Source organism: Diabrotica undecimpunctata, chromosome 1 (genome assembly GCF_040954645.1).
Source record: "Diabrotica undecimpunctata isolate CICGRU chromosome 1, icDiaUnde3, whole genome shotgun sequence".
Classification (NCBI taxonomy): Eukaryota; Metazoa; Arthropoda; class Insecta; order Coleoptera; family Chrysomelidae; genus Diabrotica; species Diabrotica undecimpunctata.
In genome coordinates this window covers 162756413-162775655 of record NC_092803.1, presented here as the reverse complement: position 1 = coordinate 162775655, position 19243 = coordinate 162756413, and the positions used below count along the sequence as shown (strand labels likewise).

The 19243-nt window shown below is 32.0% G+C and overlaps 1 protein-coding gene across 1 annotated transcript in view; it reads right to left on the bottom strand.

The window, feature by feature from the left end:
* The window catches only part of LOC140441160 (nose resistant to fluoxetine protein 6-like), a 45596-nt gene that overhangs the window by 9014 nt on the left and 17339 nt on the right, over positions 1-19243 (bottom strand). The window contains exons 7-11 of the mRNA XM_072531635.1: positions 14133-14301; positions 10581-10765; positions 6801-6921; positions 4853-5039; positions 80-222 (exon numbers count right to left, since the gene is read on the bottom strand). Of these exons, the coding sequence (XP_072387736.1) occupies positions 80-222; positions 4853-5039; positions 6801-6921; positions 10581-10765; positions 14133-14301 (805 nt within the window). The remainder of the gene's footprint in view (positions 1-79; positions 223-4852; positions 5040-6800; positions 6922-10580; positions 10766-14132; positions 14302-19243) is intronic.

Genomic DNA, 19243 nt, shown 5'->3' with positions numbered 1-19243 from the left:
AGCTATCATAAAATTTCCTAGCACTAGCACTTCGTCATCGCAATGAATTCTTTATTATTAAATTAATTTCTATACTCACATTACTGATATTTCTAAAGTATGTTGACTGTTTTTTACTTCCAATAAAGTAGTAGATTACTGCCAAATGTGTCAGAAATACGCTGTAGGATATGCGAACTAATCTTTGAAAGATTGGCAATGATAAAAAATTGTTTATCAATCCTAAAAATAAATGACATTTATAAAATAAACCTATAACAATATATCCAGCGATCGTACCACTTACAACCTTTCTATAGACCCATCAGAAAAAAATCTAATAATTAGAATAGTCTGTGCTCTAAAAATAATGTGGTTTGGAATTCTAGCCGCATAAAACAATAATAATTGTTTACAATTAATTCCTTTGTTAAGTTGTTTATAATTTTTTAAATAGAATTTTAAACAAGAGGCATCAAAAAAATTGTAATTAAGTAGGTTATGGATTCTATATTTAAATGTTAATGATTTAGATCAGGCGATATCTGTTCTAAAACACCTTCATTTTGGTAAATCGTATTATGTCATGTAGTAACATTTATAATTTGTGAAATGACTAAATTGCCAACCCGTGTTATTAAAATATACACACATGTCCAAAAGTTTGGAATATGTACAAATAATGTATCTACGCCTTTGGTGGTTTTAAAACTGTTGTTGATATTCATTCTAGAGCGTTTTTAAATAAAAATGATAAAAAATTTGAATCGCTTTTGTATGATTTTGGTCACATTTAACTGATTAGCGTATTTACGCATTATTTCAGTGTTTGTTTAAATTTTAATTGAGTCGTTTAAAAATGCCTAGAAACGTGATATCTCATTTTGACAGATCTAGAGTAATTGCTTGGTTACAACAGGGCTTGAGTCAAAGTTATATCGCGAATATTGTTGATGTTACTAAGAGTGCTGTATCGAAAATTAAAAAAAATTCCAAGATACAAATGACGTCAAGGATCGTCCCAGAAGTGGTAGAAGTCGATGTACAACATTATCTCAAGACGGGCAAATAACATTGATAGCTCGCAGAAATCATCTGGAATCTACAAGTAATATATCCAGAGAACTTTCTAGGCTTCAAAGACTGAATATTTCACGGCAAACAATAACACGCAGACTAAATGAGGTAAATTTGTATCGTAGAAGACCGCTACGTGTTCCTAAACTAACCTACCAACACAAAATAGCAAGGTTGCAATGAGCTATAGAAATGGTGTATCATGGTCCTAACTGGAATAACGTGATGTTCTCTGACGGGTCAAAAATTGGCTTGCTATCTGATTCGCAAAGAACACTGGTTTGGAGGGCCCCAGATAGACAAGCCCGACTGGAAACAGCCCAACCGCGTGTCCCATTTGAAGGTGGTAGTATTATGGTTTGGGGTGGTATTATGAGTGGTACACGGACGCCACTACTAGTTCTCGAGAAAAGAGCCACTGGTGCTGTATACATCGAGGAAGTTTTAAATCCTGTCGTACGTCTATTTCGAGGGGCAGTAGGTGATGAATTGGTGTTTATGCATGACAACGCACCTCCTCATCGAACAGCAGCAGTACAAAATTTTCTGGAAGAAGAAGGAATATCTACATTACAGTGGCCCTCGAATTCCCCCGACATGAAACTTATTAAACATGCTTGGGACATTCTCAAAACACGCATTAAGATGCGAAACAATCCCCCTATTACACTTCGAGAACTAAAAGATACTGCTTGTGAAGAATGGGAGAGAATTTCGCAAGCCCAGCTCGACCAGTTAATCGGCAGCATGCCAAATCCCCTACAGTCATGAATACAGGCCAATAGAGAAAATACTAATTATTAGTTTTATTAAAAATTATTTTTTTCTATACTAATTTATTTTTAATTTAAGTTGTACATTGTAAGTTTTTCACTCCAAGAGAATAAATATTTTTTTTGCTTATCGTTTATCTGGTTTAAAGATTTATTTAGTATTGTTGAGAATTAAAACAAAATGATATTTAACTATTCAGAAGAGTTTATATATAAAAATCGATAAAAAGATGAAATATTTCAATATTCCAAACTTTTGGACATATTCCATAACATATTCATTCTATTTATTTGCCTAAAATGTTCTGGATGGTTTTTTCTCGATGGTTCGGTATTTGCGTTTATTCTATTTAATTTCTAACTCGAAAGCAAAATAGGCAGATACTGTTTAAACCTTGTTTAAACTATGAAATACAAAGTCGAATAGGCACAGTATGGACAACATGCGACAAACTTATAAATAATTGATGGATTCGACCGTTACTTGATGGAAATTCATTTTATGTAACAATAAAACACTGAAAACTTTGTTTTCAAAACTTCCACAAAATTTATTTTAAATTCTTATCACTACAGCTGTTTCGGCTAATTGCCTTTCTCAAGTGATCTGTTTCTGGCATGGGTTTACACTTTATAGTCTCTAATGAAATAGGTTGAGGAGGGGAGAACTGTTTGTCTCAAGCTGGTCATTCAGAATTATATCTGTGTTTTTTAATTTGTTGATTTCCATAGATTCTAACAAAGATAGCTTAAGGCCTTTATTTTGAATGTGTAGAATTTTAAATTCATCATTAAAAGAATGATTATGATCTAGAAGGTTAAGTGCGTATGTAGAATCTGTTTTTCTATTATTGAAAGCCCTTTTATGTTCTGCTATTCGTTTATTAAAATTTCTACCTGTTTGACCAATGTAAGTTTTTGGGCAGTCGCCACATTTAAGTTTGTACACACCACTGTGTAAGTGTTTTTTATGTTGGCTCTTGTTGTTTTTAATATATTTATAATATATATTTTAATATATTTATTTGTTCTGAAAGCTGGTGTTATTCCTAATCTAATTTGCAATAGTAAAAAACCCAATATTCATTATACAAGAAGTTTTTCGAACCATAATTTTTTCAATAGATTTATAAATTTAACAGATACTAAATTTAGTAATAGCGAGATACAACTTTCAGAGAAAGGATTTAAACTCAACTTGCCCCAACATAATAATCAGAAACCTTTAGAATATTTAGGTGTAGAATGTGAAGTAGCATTAAACAAAACTGCTAACAATATCGAAAAAAGTATAATTGCAAAATCTATTACAGATGTGTGTAGTGAAACCAAAAATTCCTGTTACAAAGAGAATAAAACAGCCATTTCAATTAAAAATAAATCAATAGAAAACAACATAGTGTTTACAAAAGCAGACAAAGGTAACACTACTATTGCTATAGATAAAATAGAATATAATAACAAAACAATAGAATTTTGAAATAATCAAAACATTGAAACGTTACACAAAGATCCAATAGAAAAGTATCAAAAACAAATAAAGCTAGCGTTAGAAAATTCAAAATCAATAGTAAATCCAAGAGAACAGAAATACCTCAGTATCATGAACCCACAGCCTCCTAAATTATACTCTTTCATTAAACTACACAAACCGGATCACCCAATAAGACCTGTAGTGTCTTTTTATACAGCTCCGTCATATAAACTTTCAAAAAAACTGTTAGAGATTATTTTAGAACACACTAAATTTTCACCTAAATTTACCATAAAAAATGCAATAGAACTAGTTAATAAAATACAACATTTTCAGTTACCTAACAACTCCAAATTAATTTCATTTGACGTAAAAAAATTTTTCCTAGTATTCCTCCTACAGAAACTTTTATTCTAGTAAAAAACCTTTTAGACCAAAATAGTACAAATCCAATCATTACATCTGAAATTTTACATCTTCTTGAAGTTTGCATAAACCAGGACTACTTTGAATTTAATAATGAATTATATACAAATAACAGTACAGGACTGATAATGGGCAATCCTCTAAGCCCATTGCTATCAGATATTTTTATGGATCATCTAGAGACAAAGATTTCAAAACATCCCATATTCAAACAGTTTTTATATTGGTGGAGATACGTAGACGACGTACTGGTATGTTTCACAGGAACTAACAGGCAACTCGACCAATTTTTATCGTATATTAATTCTCTTCATAGTCATATTGAATTTACAATAGAAACAGAACAAAATCAATCCATAAATTTTTTAGATTTAAAAATTACCAGACTTAAAAACAAACATGACTTCTCCATATTTCATAAACCTACCCATACTGACACGACTATTCACAATTCATCATCCCATCCCACACAACATAAACTGGCAGCCTATCATAGTATGTTACATAGATTAACAGCAATTCCTATGTCAAAATACAATTTTGAGACAGAATTAAATATCATTAAGCAAATAGCAGTAAACAATGGATACAACGAACAAACAATTAATAAAATGTTAAATCAAAAACTACACAAGAAAGCCCTGAACTTAGTATTTCCACCACCAAACCAAAATTAGCCGAAACAGCTGTAGTGATAAGAATTTAAAATAAATTTTGTGGAAGTTTTGAAAACAAAGTTTTCAGTGTTTTATTGTTACACAAACTTATAAAACTGTTTGAGTCTATAGAAATCATCTTGAAATAGTAGCGATTAAAATTTTGTCAAAATAATCGCAAATGACCAGCAGAAGATACAACTGGTTAATTTATATTGTTTTGAAGCTATTTTCTTGTAGCATCTTAAAGTAATCACTATTTAAATGGGAATAAGCCACAATTAAAGGTTAAAGTACGTTTATTGACGTTTCGATTTCCACTTCGGAAATTTTGGTATTTTGAGAACGATTTCCGAAGTGGAAATTGAAACGTCAATAAACGTACTTTAACCTTTAATTGTGGCTTATTCCCATTTAAATATTTGGTTAGTATAATACGACACAAATTAATTTTTTTAAAAAGTTACCTTCTCTATCAGTTCTACATAGAAATATGGTCAAAGCTATGGCAAGCGACCATAACTGTCGAGCAAATGTGTTAAACAGTGCTGAATTTAAAGCGTTATACTCATCAGATTTCATGAAAACAAGATGAACCAAAATTACTCCAAAAATTATTATGATCACTAGCGTCCAAGCGAAAATTCTTGCAGTCTAAAAAATATATGAATTACAAACTTTGAATATTTACTGTTGTGATTTAAATAATATTGTTATATAGTCCATCCGCTAGATGTTTGCCTGAAACATCAAGAAAAAGCAGAACTAATCTGACTTGACAATGGCAAGTGTGACCTTACCGAAACGTCGTCAAAACAATGGTTTTTCTAAAAACCAAAACTATTTAACGCGGAGTCAAACCCGGAAAACAACTGAAACCATATATATATATATATATATATATATATATATATATATATATATATATATATATATATATATATATATATATATATATATATATATTAAGAGTAATTAGTATATATATATATATATATATATATATATATATATATATATTGTCATACTTTTTCTTTCCCAACCAAAGAAACACAAATAAAAATATCCATCGGAATAAATTTTTAAGAAATCAATATAAACAAATTGTATATAGTAATTTAAGATAAGATTTAGTGTAGATAAGAATAGAAATTTGTTTGTTTCCGTTGCAAACAAAATTATCGAAAAACCTTTGTTTAGAATTAGAAGACATTTTACCTGAAGTTAATCTTTTTCATTGTTTGTATAGTCGAGTATTAAATGACCATATTCTAATCTTTTGAAATAGGTATAAAGGATGTATTGAAAAAACCAATTTTAAAGTAAGCTATTTAGTTTTCTCTGAAACCGAAATTAGGCTTTTCCAAAATCATAGTAAACACAATTTAAGCTTTTTGATTGGACGGTCGTTTTTAAAAATGGGAATTTGGGAGTCGATGATGAGACAGGAGAAGTCAGTCATATTTTGGTCATCGAAAGGAAACAGTCGTGTGTCTCAAGATAGGGTGTGGTTCGTGATTTTGGATACCGGCGTAACGAAAAGAAGTGAATAGTTTGAAGACGGAGATAACAAGTGGATTAAAAGAGGTCTTTGTATCTACCGTGGGCATTTTATAAAGTATATGTGAAAGTATTCTTACGGCATCAAGTTGACAAAAGGAGGTCCTGGTGTCATAAATAAGTAGCGGAGTTTGGAGAAGTGAATCAGGCGTTTTTTGTGTAGTCTGAAGGAGGTTTGCAGAGACGTAAAGAAGGAGCCGAAGTGCCAAAAAGGGGAGATCACATCTTTAAGGAGACTGGATTTTTCTGGGTATGTTCCAACATACAACTCAAGAAGAAAATAAACTGTAAGTGTTTGTACAATTGAATTTTATATCTGTGAAGGATCGTTTCGACATCATGGTCATTAGCATTCAAATTTAAGAACTGAGGTTTTGTTAGGCTAATCAAAAGTTTAAAGTTTTGTGGTTTCTTTTTTCAAGTAAAGAAAATTTTAAGTAAAATTGGTTTTTCACGTAATATAAATGTATGTAGCTTTATAATCTTATTATCATAATAATTTGATTTATTTTCTTGTATGCTGATTGATAAGATAACGACAGAATTTAATAATTGTTTTATTCGTTTCATATAAAATAAAAAAACGTAAATCTTTGTAATATAATATATTTGTATTATTATCCTTTCTTCTCTATCCCGATAAAAGACAACTAGAAAATCTTTTGAATCCATCGAACACAGGTAATATAAGGATTATTTTACTTTTGATAACAGATAAGTTATAATTTTTTTATTGGCTCAATAAACTAAGTTTGAACTCAAAATAAACAATCATAATAATATATATATATATATATATATATATATATATATATATATATATTAGAGTAATTAGTAAATAAGCACAATACTGACCTTGGGTATTTTAATATTCCTATATTCAAAAATTATATATCCAAATATAATTCCTATAAACCATGCTGGTAACCGTACCATTGTAGACATATAAATATTTTCTTGATAAGGTACACTAAACCTAAAAAAGTAAATAATTAAATATATATATATATATATATATATATATATATATAAACAACTATTAAAAGTAATCAAAAAAATAATATAACAAAACAGAATATTACAAGAATGTAGAACAAGCATTTTAATACCTTTCTTCAAAAAGAAAAACAAATCGACACAGAGAACCAAAAAGGAGTCAACCTATTAAACATAACATTAAAACTCACAACCAAAGTTATAACAAACAAATTAAATCAAATTATAACAGTTGCAGAAGAACAACAAGGTTTTAGATCGAGAAGATCATGCACCGATGCTATATTTACAATGAGACAAGTGCAAGAGTAATCACTAGAATGCAACAAATCGGCATATTTATATTTTGTGGACATCAAGAAGGCACCTGAGAGAGTCAAAATAAAGGAACACCTCTAGGAATAAGCAAAATGGTCGAAAATGTCTACCAGAACAACACAATAAAAGTAAAAGTAGAAGAAGATCTAACTAACCCAATTAAGGCTGACAATGAGATAAGAGAGGGGAGTTTCCTGAGCCATCTATTGATCAACCTTATTGTGGATGAGATAATAAAAAAGTAAGAAAGAATAAAAGATACCAAATGGGAGAAAAACAACTTAAAATAATCTGGTATGCAGACGACGCAATATCTCTCAAAGTGATGATGATTTATAACGTATGCTGCTCCAATTTAATATTACCGCAGAAAAGATATTTTTCCCATAATAAATAAAAATCATGGTTATAACAGCAAATATACTACGACGTAAATTGAAGCTGGAGTGTCAGATAATAAAAAAGTGATAAAGTTTAAATATATAGGCACCGCACTATCTAGCTATGGAAAGCTCGAAACATAAGTAGAAGAACAAGTAAATAGAATAGGGCCGCAGGATCCTGATGAAACAATATGGAGAAATAAGAATATAGGGAAAGAAACGAAAGGCAGAATAATTTACAAAATAGTCATCAGACTAATAATGACATACACGGCCAGATATATGGAGAACAGAAAGAATTCTAGAAATAGCATAGATGAAAACTCTTAGAAAAATTCATTCTCTTCATTGGCCATTAGATCAGTTTTTTGCCTCTATCTGGGTTTTGCTGAAAGTTTTCTTTACAGTGGTAGTGTTTCCAACAAGGTAAATGTCGTCTTCGAATTCTAGTAGTAATTTTTATCCATTTACTGTTAATAGTTCTGTTCTAATTTGTGCTGTTCTGACTACTTTTTCCAGTTTTACATTAAAGCGGAGAGATGACAGTAGAGATGACAGTACGTCTTTTTTTAGGCCAATAATCATTTCAAACTAGTCACAATATTTGTTGATTTTTAATGTTCGACGAACTTAAATATGGAGATTTTCCCAGTAGGCACATAGCATGTTAACTATTACCTCTCACGTACCCGATCAGTGTTAGTGTGCGGACTGAACCTTAATATTTTCTTGTGATTTACTATGGATAATAAATGTGATTTAGTATGGAGATTTCCCCCGTAAGCACATAGCATATTTGTAATAGTCAGGTGACTCCTGTATACTGTCCTTTACTTCTTCTTTTTCTTAGACTTCTATCGTCCATTTTTGGACATAGTCTTCTCCCAACTCCTTCCATCGATCTCTATTCTGAGCAACATACTTCGAATTTGTTTCGGCTACTCTTTTTATGTCATCTACCAATCTCATCTGCGGCCTTCCTCTTGGTCGTTTACCTTTGTAGGGTCTCCAATGTTATATTGTGGCATTCCAACGTTGGTCTTTTGTCTAGCAGTTTGACCTAAAAAGCTCCATTTGAGTTTGGCAATTTTTGTTACTTTGGTATTTTCGCTTATTAGATGAAATGTATAAAATGTATAGAAGCGTTAATTTGGTAGAAGAAAATATTGAAAACCTTTTCCTTTACTTATAATATTAGGATGTTTAATTTTGTATTCTTTTGACTTTATTTAGTTATACTGCTTCTGTGAAGAATGTATATATTTATGTTATTTTTTATCTTATGTGTTCATATTGTTATGGATATTTTATTAATAAAAGTTTAGATATCGTTTAAATTTTTATTTATAAAATAAAATATATTTTTTAGCTATCGTCCAAAGGTGGCTCATAGAAATCGACATCATATACATATGAATTTTTCAAAACTTCATAAACCCTTGAAATACGCATGCCCGAAAACAAATGAATCCTAAAAACATTAACTATTTTAATTTCATACTGAAATCAATATAAAGTATTGAAAACGACTGTTGTGCAGACGACGTGTATAGATGCAATATTCATTATAAAGCAAATTACTGAGAAATCACTAGAGTATAATAAACCAGCATTTCTGTATCTGATTGACCTAAAGAAAGCATTTGACAGAGTAAGACTAAAAGATGTAATCCAACTTCTGTATAATAGAGAAGTTTCCCTAAATATTATAAAAACTATCGACAACATCTTCCAAAACAAAAAATGGAAGTCAGAATAGATGGACTTCCAGAACTTACAGAACCTATAGAAATAGGCAGCGGAATAAGACAAGGGGATGCATTGAGCCCGATGCTCTTCAATTTGATCATGGATGAAATCATCAAAACCGTTAACAAAAAAAGAGGATACAGAATGGGAAACAAAGAAATCAAAATACTCTGTTACGCAAACGACGCAATATTGATAGCCCAAGACGAAGATAGTCTGCAAAGACTGGTCCACAGATTTAACATAAGAGCAAAAGAATTTAATATGACAATCTCATCTCAGAAAACTAAAACAATAGTAATCAGCAAAGAAGCAACCAGATATAAAATAGAAATTGATGGTATCAGTATTGAACAAGTAATGGAAATAAAATACGTGGGAATTACACTGTCTAGCTATGAAGACCTGGACAAAGAAGTGAGAGATCAAGTATAAAAAGTAAATAGACTGGCAGGATGCCTTAATAACACTATATAGTGAAACAGACACATTGACACTGAGATGAAGTCAAGAATTTATAAAGCCAGTGTAAGACCAATAATAACATACGCCTTAGAAACAAGACCCGATACCGCCACAACACAAAGGCTACTGAAAACAGCAGAGATGAGAGCACTGAGAAGAATTACAGGGAATACGCTGAGAGATCGAAAGAGAAGTGAAGACATTAGAAGAAAATGTAACATACAGTGTATAAATAAATGGACACAAAAATAGAAAAAAAAAAGAATGGAATAACCACATAAGCAGAATGGGGGAGACCCGTGTCGTCAAAATAGCAAGAGATAAGCCACTAATCGGCAGAACAAGTATAGGAAGACCGTGCAAAAGATGGAATGACAACCTTCCATAGAGATATTAATCCGCCAATGAACAAGCAGAATTGCTTATAAAGAGAAAGAAGGAGAATAATAAGAAGAAAAAGAAAACGACTGTTATAAGAAAACAATAAATACTCCCAACTATTTTACAAATGACTGCAGACAAGTTCGGTTTGTAAATTGACGTCACTAAATGAGTAAGTAAGACCAATATGCTATTATTGTTTCTAGTAATTCAGATATGTAGATAAACATTTAACATCCTTTTAAAATTAGTAGTTTTAGTTATTACCTCTCTATCTAAAGCCACGCAGTATATATTAAATTGGTGTCTATGCTGGATGATTTTTCTGCAATAATATACTTACTCAAAGAAACTGGATCCAAGATTATATTTCATTGTTATACAAAAAGTGTATATTCCTGATAAAATAGAAATTCCAATACACGCTAAACAAGTCTTAAATGGATTTCTTAGTAATCCTATTATAATAATTGGAGACAAGAAGAATAGTTGTGAGTCAACAGCCAAATACCATGCTTGGTCTACACACTAAAAAAATATAAAAGGACATATACTTATATATATATACGGGTTACGCAATTGAACTGTTACCGCGGCCATAATTTTTGTGTGAAATTATTTTTTATTGATTCAAATGACAAAAATGTGTGAAAATAAACAAACCTTTTACCTTGACTATGGCCTTTAAACGATCAAAAAACGAGTTGCATGCTGCACGAATGTGATCTTCCGGTATTTTGGCCCATTCGCGTATAATTGCTTTCTTCAACGCTCCATACTGGCATATTTTTTAGTCCTCACCTTACTCTCCAAAATGGACCAGATAGAATAGTCCATCGGATTTGCGTCTGGCTAATTCGAAAGCCATTGTGTGGATGAAATGAAGTGTGGAACATGGTTTTTTAACCATTCTTGGTTCAAACTAGCTTTATGAGACGGTGTTGAGTCTTGTTCGAAAGTCCATGGTCTACAACTAAAATGTTTGCGTGCCCACGGCTCTAAAGCAGCTTCTAAAACATTTTCCCGATAATAAGTTGCATTGACTACACCAGATTCAATAAAAATGATTGGAGAGCGTCCATCGGCGGTTACAGCTGCCCATACCATTACTTGAGATGGGAAATTACTTCGAGTGGCCGTTCGTAAGCTCTAACTTTCGTAAGTGCGTTCGGTCAAGTAAACACGATCATTTTGAGAGTTTATGAACTGCTCAATAGGGAAATTTTTCTCATCAGAGAACACTGTGTTCGGAAATTCGCCACGTTCGCGCAGGCGAAACAACTCCTTTGCTCTTTCAAGCCGAACTTTTTTTTGCTTTGGTATAACATCGTGTGCTTTTTGGAACTTGTAAGGCTTAACCTTGAGCTTCTTTATCAATATTCGTTGCATGCTTCGCTGGGATATTTTCAGTTCTTTGGCCATTTGATTACCACTACGACGTGGATTTCGTTCAAGTCGAGCCTTCACTTTCCGAACCATTTCAGGTGATGTTGCTGTTTTTTTTTCGTCCACCACCATAGCGTTTGGCAATGCTACCAGTATCATTATAACGAGTTATGGTGCGATACACAAACATTTTATTTACTTTGAGATGTTTGAGCTGACGAACAATAGCTGGTTGTGATTTTACAGCCAAATATAACGCAATCACACTATTACATTTAAATTCCATTGCGAATAACTTTTGTTGTATGTATAAAACTTAAATGCAAATGCTTTTGACGGCTTATAAACATACTGAAGTTTTATCAGGCCAACTTTGATGTAGCTGTCATTATCGATTTGAAAGATATATCGATGTGAAAGATATATATATATATATATATATATATATATATATATATATATATATATATATATATAGGCTTCAAGTAGTTTTCCGGGTTTAACTCCGTGTTGAAAAATTTTAGTTTTTGAAAAAACCAATATTTTGACGACGCGACGTTTCGGCAAAGAAAATTTTACTAACCCAGAAAATTTTACTTCCAATTTTTCTTCCTTGTTGAGATGTCTTGCAGTATCATTGAGCTTTCATCATTTCGTCGTTGGCTTTCTTTAAATGTAAATAGTAGTGACGCTTTAAGTAATTGGTGATCGAATCCAAACTCTACTCCTCGATAAACTCTAATGTTATTAACTTTTATTTTTTGGATGAGTCCTACTAAGACAAAATACGTATAGTATTTTGAGTATAATAAATCAGTTTGGTAACGAAAATTTGCCTACCACATAGAGTATTGCTATAACGGGTTGAAAATTGGGACAGAAGTTACTAGGGGTAGAGATAGCGCAAGCAAAATAAACGATACCTATGCGAACGGCACTCAGGATTTATGTGGAGAGCTGGGGTCATGGATAAGTTGAATGGCAAGGGATCGGATTGGGGCAACTACAAAAATGAAACAAAGGGGTACTTACATGAATCTCTTGGAACAAATGAACAAACAAATCAACAGGAAGGACCTCTAGCTATTTAAAATAAGGACGCCGCTTCGAGGTGTCAAATTATAATGACATATGTGAGAAACAAATTGTTTTGGGAAAAAAATTTTAAAATTGTAACTAAAATAAATTAAATATTTATTGTTGTCTCACCACAAACAGTTACAAAAATAGACAATATAAAAATACTATATTAATACATAGTTACAAAAGTAAATACAAAATTAACAAAAAGAAATACTTATTATTGATACTGGGCTATAATTTAACAGAAATAAATCATTACAAATAAAAAGATATCTTTACGAACTCTTATGAAAGCAATTATTATTATTTAAAAAATGTCTATTTTTACTTTGAAAGTTTAAAACAAAAAAAAGTTACCTTGATTGAACTAAATTGCACTTTAAAAGATTTCTGGGGTTAGAACTGGAATTAGATTCACCGCCACATGAACAAATTCATCTCCAAACTGCTATAGGACTGACTATTTGAGATTGAAAGTTGGGGCACTGGAACACAGGAAACTTTTATCTTTAAACAACTGGAACAGGTAGAATTAGACTGCAACTACACATTTAACTGCTACTATTAATTTTACACTGCTACACATTTTCCATTACAAAGAAAAGGGACAAAAACAGAAAACATTACAAATTTAACGTGAAATTTGAACAAACGCTAGAAGCAGCAGTCTCTGACAACGCCTCCGCGAGAGTCAGTAAATTCTTCTTACTGTAACTATTAACTTCATACTGCTACACATTTTCCCATAAAAAAAGGAGGAAAGACGAAGACATTACAAATGTGAAGAAAAATTTTGACTAACACTGTAAGCAACTGCAACCGACAGCCGCCTTAGCGAGAGTGTCAATTATCTTTCCGGCAAACCCTCCTTAGCGATCTAAGTGGATGTTTATTTAAAAAGCAATATCAACCGGCTTTCGATCAAAGAAAATACGCGTCCGTGGTATATAAACAAACTCTAAAATGGTTTACGTCAATTCGACGACGCAAAAAGGATTGAAAATACATATACGAGGGGATTTCAATATATACCAGAGAATTTACAAAAGCTACAGTTTACGAAATGTTCTTGCCTAGATGTATCGATATGTCGTGGAATGCAATTTTAAATTCCCCATGTCGATTTATTTCATCGTCTGTTTGCTTTGAAAATTGTAGAAGGCACAGATTTAGGCAAAAATCTGAATTTTGATTTCGAACAAGTAGAAATCTTCGGATTTCTAATTTTTGTTTTTGTTTTGGAGTTTTTCTATCAAATACAGCAATCTATTATTGATTCCAAATTTCTCGTTGGTTGGCTCCATGTAAATTTATAAATTTATAAATCTTTAAATTCTTTTACCGTTTTTATTTACTTTTTCTTCTCCAAATGGACCAATTACCTATATAAATATCATTTTAATTATGAAATATTTTATCTACTTACTTGGAAACCAAAAGGAATATAATTGTTGAAGAAAAAGAGTGTGGGAAACCATGCCCTGTTACAGGCTCTAACCATGTTGCTAGCCATAAGCGGCCATAAAGGACCTTCTGTAATGTTTTTATAGAAGCTAACGTAGAATAATATTAAGGCTATTAAACCTGGCCATAGTCTGAAATATTGATAAAGAATTAAATACATCAAAATCCGCAACAATAACAAATATGAACTTTTTTTTTATTTTAAATTAAAGTGTCTCGGCAACTATGGGCCATTGACACTGGTACAAGTTTATTACAATATGTTTATGTTTACATACATATACAATCTGTTTATATACAAGTTAAGATACATTAACAACATCCTAATAAATTGCACTAAGTAGTAAAGATGACAGTCATTTAGGAAACGAATTATGGCACTGTATATGTTTGTAGAACCGAGTAGATCACTTAAATTATCTTGAAAGTTGTAGTGGAGACATTCTAGTAATATGTGCTGGACTGTTAAAGACTCATTAAAATGTTCACAGGGAGAATGGTTTTCAGAAGACATCAAATATCCATGAGTAAGACGAGTGTGACCTATTCTGAGCCTTCTGATAATAATATTGTCTTTTGTGCTCATTTGAGGCATGGTGATGGAGGTAACAGTTGGTTGAATTGAGCGTAGTTTTGTATTTTGCACGTTCCAGTGTGTTTGCCAAGTGCTTAGTACGTTGTTCTTGATACTGGCCTTTAGGTCTTGGTGAAGTTGTATGTTTTCCATATTTTCTAAGGAACAGGCCAGTTTTGCTGAATGATCAGCGTTCTCATTTCCATTGATACCAACATGAGATGGTATCCAGATGATAGTTACTATTTTTTGACTGCTGTTGGCAGATACTGTGGATGCACTGCACAATGGGATGTATGGAGTATATATTTCTGATTGAGTCAATGGCGGAGAGAGATTCGCTGCATATTGCTAATGATTTCTCATTAGAAATGGGCGAGTCTAATGCCTTGGAGCCCATCTTTGGAGGCATCTGTGTAGAGAATTTTGTCGTTACGCTGTGTCTTTATAAGTTCCTCAAATGCTTATACCAAGAGAGTTCTGGGCGTTTCTTCTTTTTTGTATCGGTTCAAGCTGGTAAGGACAGTAGGTAGCTTTTTGGTCCACGGGGGAATTCTGGACGTAGTAAATGGAGTTGGAAGTTTTAGGTCTGTGTCTTTTAGCGAAGTTTTTAAAATTGGTGAGAGAGAATGTGCTCGAGGGTGACTATTATCTTGGACAAGGTGGGGAGTTTTAATTAGTTTAATTACTGGGTTTTTTGGATTAGCAGAAATTCTAGAGAAATAAGACAGAAGTAAACGTTGCCGTCTTATAAAAAGTGGAGGTTCTGAAGATTCCATATAAAGACTTTCAGAAGGAGTTGATTTAAAAGCGCCAAGGCTAATGCGTAAAAAAGTGTTGTGAATTGTATTTAGACTTTTAAGGTGAGTATCGGAAGCAGATGTATAGAAAATACTTCCGTAATCCAACCTAGAGCGGATCAATGTTCTGTAAATTCTAAAGAGGACTTTCTCTTCTACCCCCCATTGATGATGGGCTAGAGTTTTTAAGATATTGATTCTATTTAGGCAGTTTGTTTTTGTATTCTGTATCCGATCTCTCCATGTAAGTCTTTTATCGAATATTACTCCTAATAATTTGTGTTTATCAACCACTCGAAGAGGAGAGCCATTTAGGTGAAGTAGAGGAGTGTGAGTGTGATATCTTGTAGAAAAGTTTATGACTTTAGATTTTTCAGATGAAAATTTGACTCCAATTTTAGTGGACCAGTTATGAAGATTGTTAAGAGTGTTTTGTAGTAAAGAGCATGTGCTCCTTGTAACTTTACCTTGGCAATAAAGAACAAGATCATCTGCGTATATTGAGTATTTTATTGGAGGGAGAACAAGAGAATTTATATCGTTGATGCTAAGAAGGAATAGTGTGGAGCTGAGAACTGAGCCTTGGGGGAGTCCATTTTGTGAGATATGTGATGTAGATGTTTTCCCGTTTGCAACTACTTTGAATGATCTCTCTTGTAGGAAATTTTTTATGAAGGTGATAATATTACCCGTTAAATTGAGTTGCTCAAGATTTCTAATAATGTCTAAGGCAACTGTGATGACTTCATTCTTATTTGATATAGCTTGGGTTATTTCTGTTTGGAGAAGTACCAGGTTATCCATCGTACTTCGATTGGGTCTGAATCCCGACTGTACTGCATCTATCAGATTGTTTTCTTCAAGAAACCAAAGCAAACATTTATTTATCATCTTTTCTAGTAGTTTGCACATTGTGCATGTTAGTGAGATTGGCCTGTAGGCACTAGCAGCGTTAGAAGATGAGTCAACAAATATGAACTAACCACGTAATTAATAGGAAATAAATAAAATTAATTTATAGTAAAACCGTTGTATGGAACTGAAGTTCTGATTATACAGGAACAAAATGAAGTTATGGATGTAAATGAAACCACCAAACCCAAAATGACAGTTTTATTGACACTAACGCGGTTTGTAATGACTGAAAGCGTTAGGACCTCTGGCTTGATTTTTACCGACTCCCAACTCTTTGATCTGTTACGTGCCTTTATGAATGAATTACGATCTCAAGCTCCACGCTTCAAGCCTTATTACAAATATGATTAAACAAATAATTGACAAATAAATAATTTTTATGCTACACATTCAATAACAATATTTGAGAAAATAAGCGTTCTTTACACGAGAAAATAAAATTCATTGTTTAATGATATTGAGCACCGTCTTATATTTAAAAACTTACAGATTTTTAATTGAAAATAGTTTTTTAATTCCAAGTGATATTGTGTTGTATATATAGCTATACAGTGTGACAAATGCCTTACATTTGTTGCCATAACTCAAAACTAAAATTTTATGCTATAGATTAGGCTCTAATTATGGAAACTCGATAGTGACTGATCAATGTGTAGCGATATATTTTGCCTACCACATAGGGTATTATTATAAGGGGTTGAAAATTGGGGAAAATTGAAAAACTTATGCGAACGGCACTCAGGGTTTATTTGGAGTAGCTGGGTCGTGGATAAGTGAATGGCAAGGGGATTGGATTGGGGCAACTACAAAAATGAAACAAAGGGGTGCTTACATGAATCTCCTGGAACAAATGGACAAACAAAACAACAGGAAGGACCTCTAGCTATTTAAAATAAGGACACCGCTTCGAGGTGACAAATTATAACGATTACAACAACTAGTTGTAACTATTGAAATAATTATTAGAAATGCAAAATATATCTTTTTAAATGAAACTCAAAAAAGGGGTTATAAACTTTTTTTCTAAATAAATAAAAAATGGTTTTAGAGAAATAAATCAAACATTTATTGTTGTCTCACCATAACAGTTACAAAAATAAATGGCACAAATTACTATATAGATAGTTACAGAGATAAATACCAAAATAACATGTCATACTCTGTTTACAAGTGGGAGGTGCTACAAAACTTACAAAAAATATGTTACAAATAAAGAAATATCTTTAAAATGAAACTATTCATAGAGAGGTTAACCTTCTTTAAAAAACAAAAACAAATTAATATCAAAAATAATGAAACGAGCTGTCATATGTCAACATTAAATTTAAAACAGAACAATTGACAGCTAACCACGCCCTAAGACATATATTTTTAATTATTACAAATTCTTTACAAATCCTTATGAAAGCAATCATTATTATTAGGAAAAAGTGTATATCGTTACTTTGAAAGTTTAAAACAAAAAAGTTACCTTGATTTTACAAAAAAATGCACTAAAACTTCTGGGATTAGAACTGGAATTACTAAAATTTCTGGAGGTAGCACTGGAGTTAAACTCTCTGCCACACGAACAATAGTACTGCTTCTATGGTCTGGAACGACGACCAGGGAAAAACAAACCTCACTTAAAACTTTAAACTGTAACTATTTACTTCACACTGCTATACATTTTCCCGTGAAAAAAGGACGAAAAACTAAGATATTACAAATTTGAAGAAAAATTTGGACTAAACGCTGGAAGCAGTTGTCTTTGACCACGCCTCAGCGAGAGTGTCGCAATTATCTTTCCGGCAAAACCTTCTCAGCGATCTAAATGGATGTTTATTTGAAAAGCCATATCGAGCGGCTTTCGATCAAAGAAAATACGCGTCCGTAGTATATAAACAAACTCTTAAATGGTTTACATCAATTCAACGACGCAGAAAGAGTGAAATACTATTTCGGTATTTTAATGCGTACGATAGAAAACATTGAAATTACTCTTTGGTGTTATAATACATATACGAGGGGATTTCAATATATATCAAGGAATTTGCAAATGTTACAAATGGAAGTCATAAATTTTATTGATTTTATGAGAATCATAAAAAATGCAAAATATCGCGCCACCTTTATTTATTTAACACCTTTATAAACACTAAGTTTATTTGCGGTAAAATACAAAAATTGCATACGAAAGCTGCACTCTTCACCTTTAAAACGCATTTTGATTTTTATCGATAGGATACTCTGATCATAAGATATCGAATTTTTACCGTCGAGTTGATACAAATTTCACATTTCACGCGCATAACTGACATTCAAAATCGAAGGTCGCTTCAAGTGTTGTTTTTGGGAGAACGATTCATTTTACATGAAAAGTATTAATAAACATTTTTATTTAAAATTATCTCAGCTTCATTTTTTATTCAAAACTTTTTTTCTACTGCGTACAGATACTTGGTAAATCGATTTTTACTGTTTTCCCCAATACGACTAGGGGTTTTAGTGGGAAGCCCAAGAGTAAAAGTGTTAAACTTTTTTGCATCTTTTTTGGAGTCACAAAATTGACATTCTCGACAAAATACATCTTGTTCGTATGATTTTTAGAGATCCTCTGGAGGTTTAGAGAATATCTGACGATTGGACTGCAAACAACAAAAACAACACTGCAAACAAAATAAAAAAACAACAGAAGATCACCCAAAATACGATAAGTGGGATATCTTTATGAAGACATTTATTAAAACAGAACGACAGAAACTCTGAAGACCTAAAACAACTAAACAAATGAATATCTAAAGA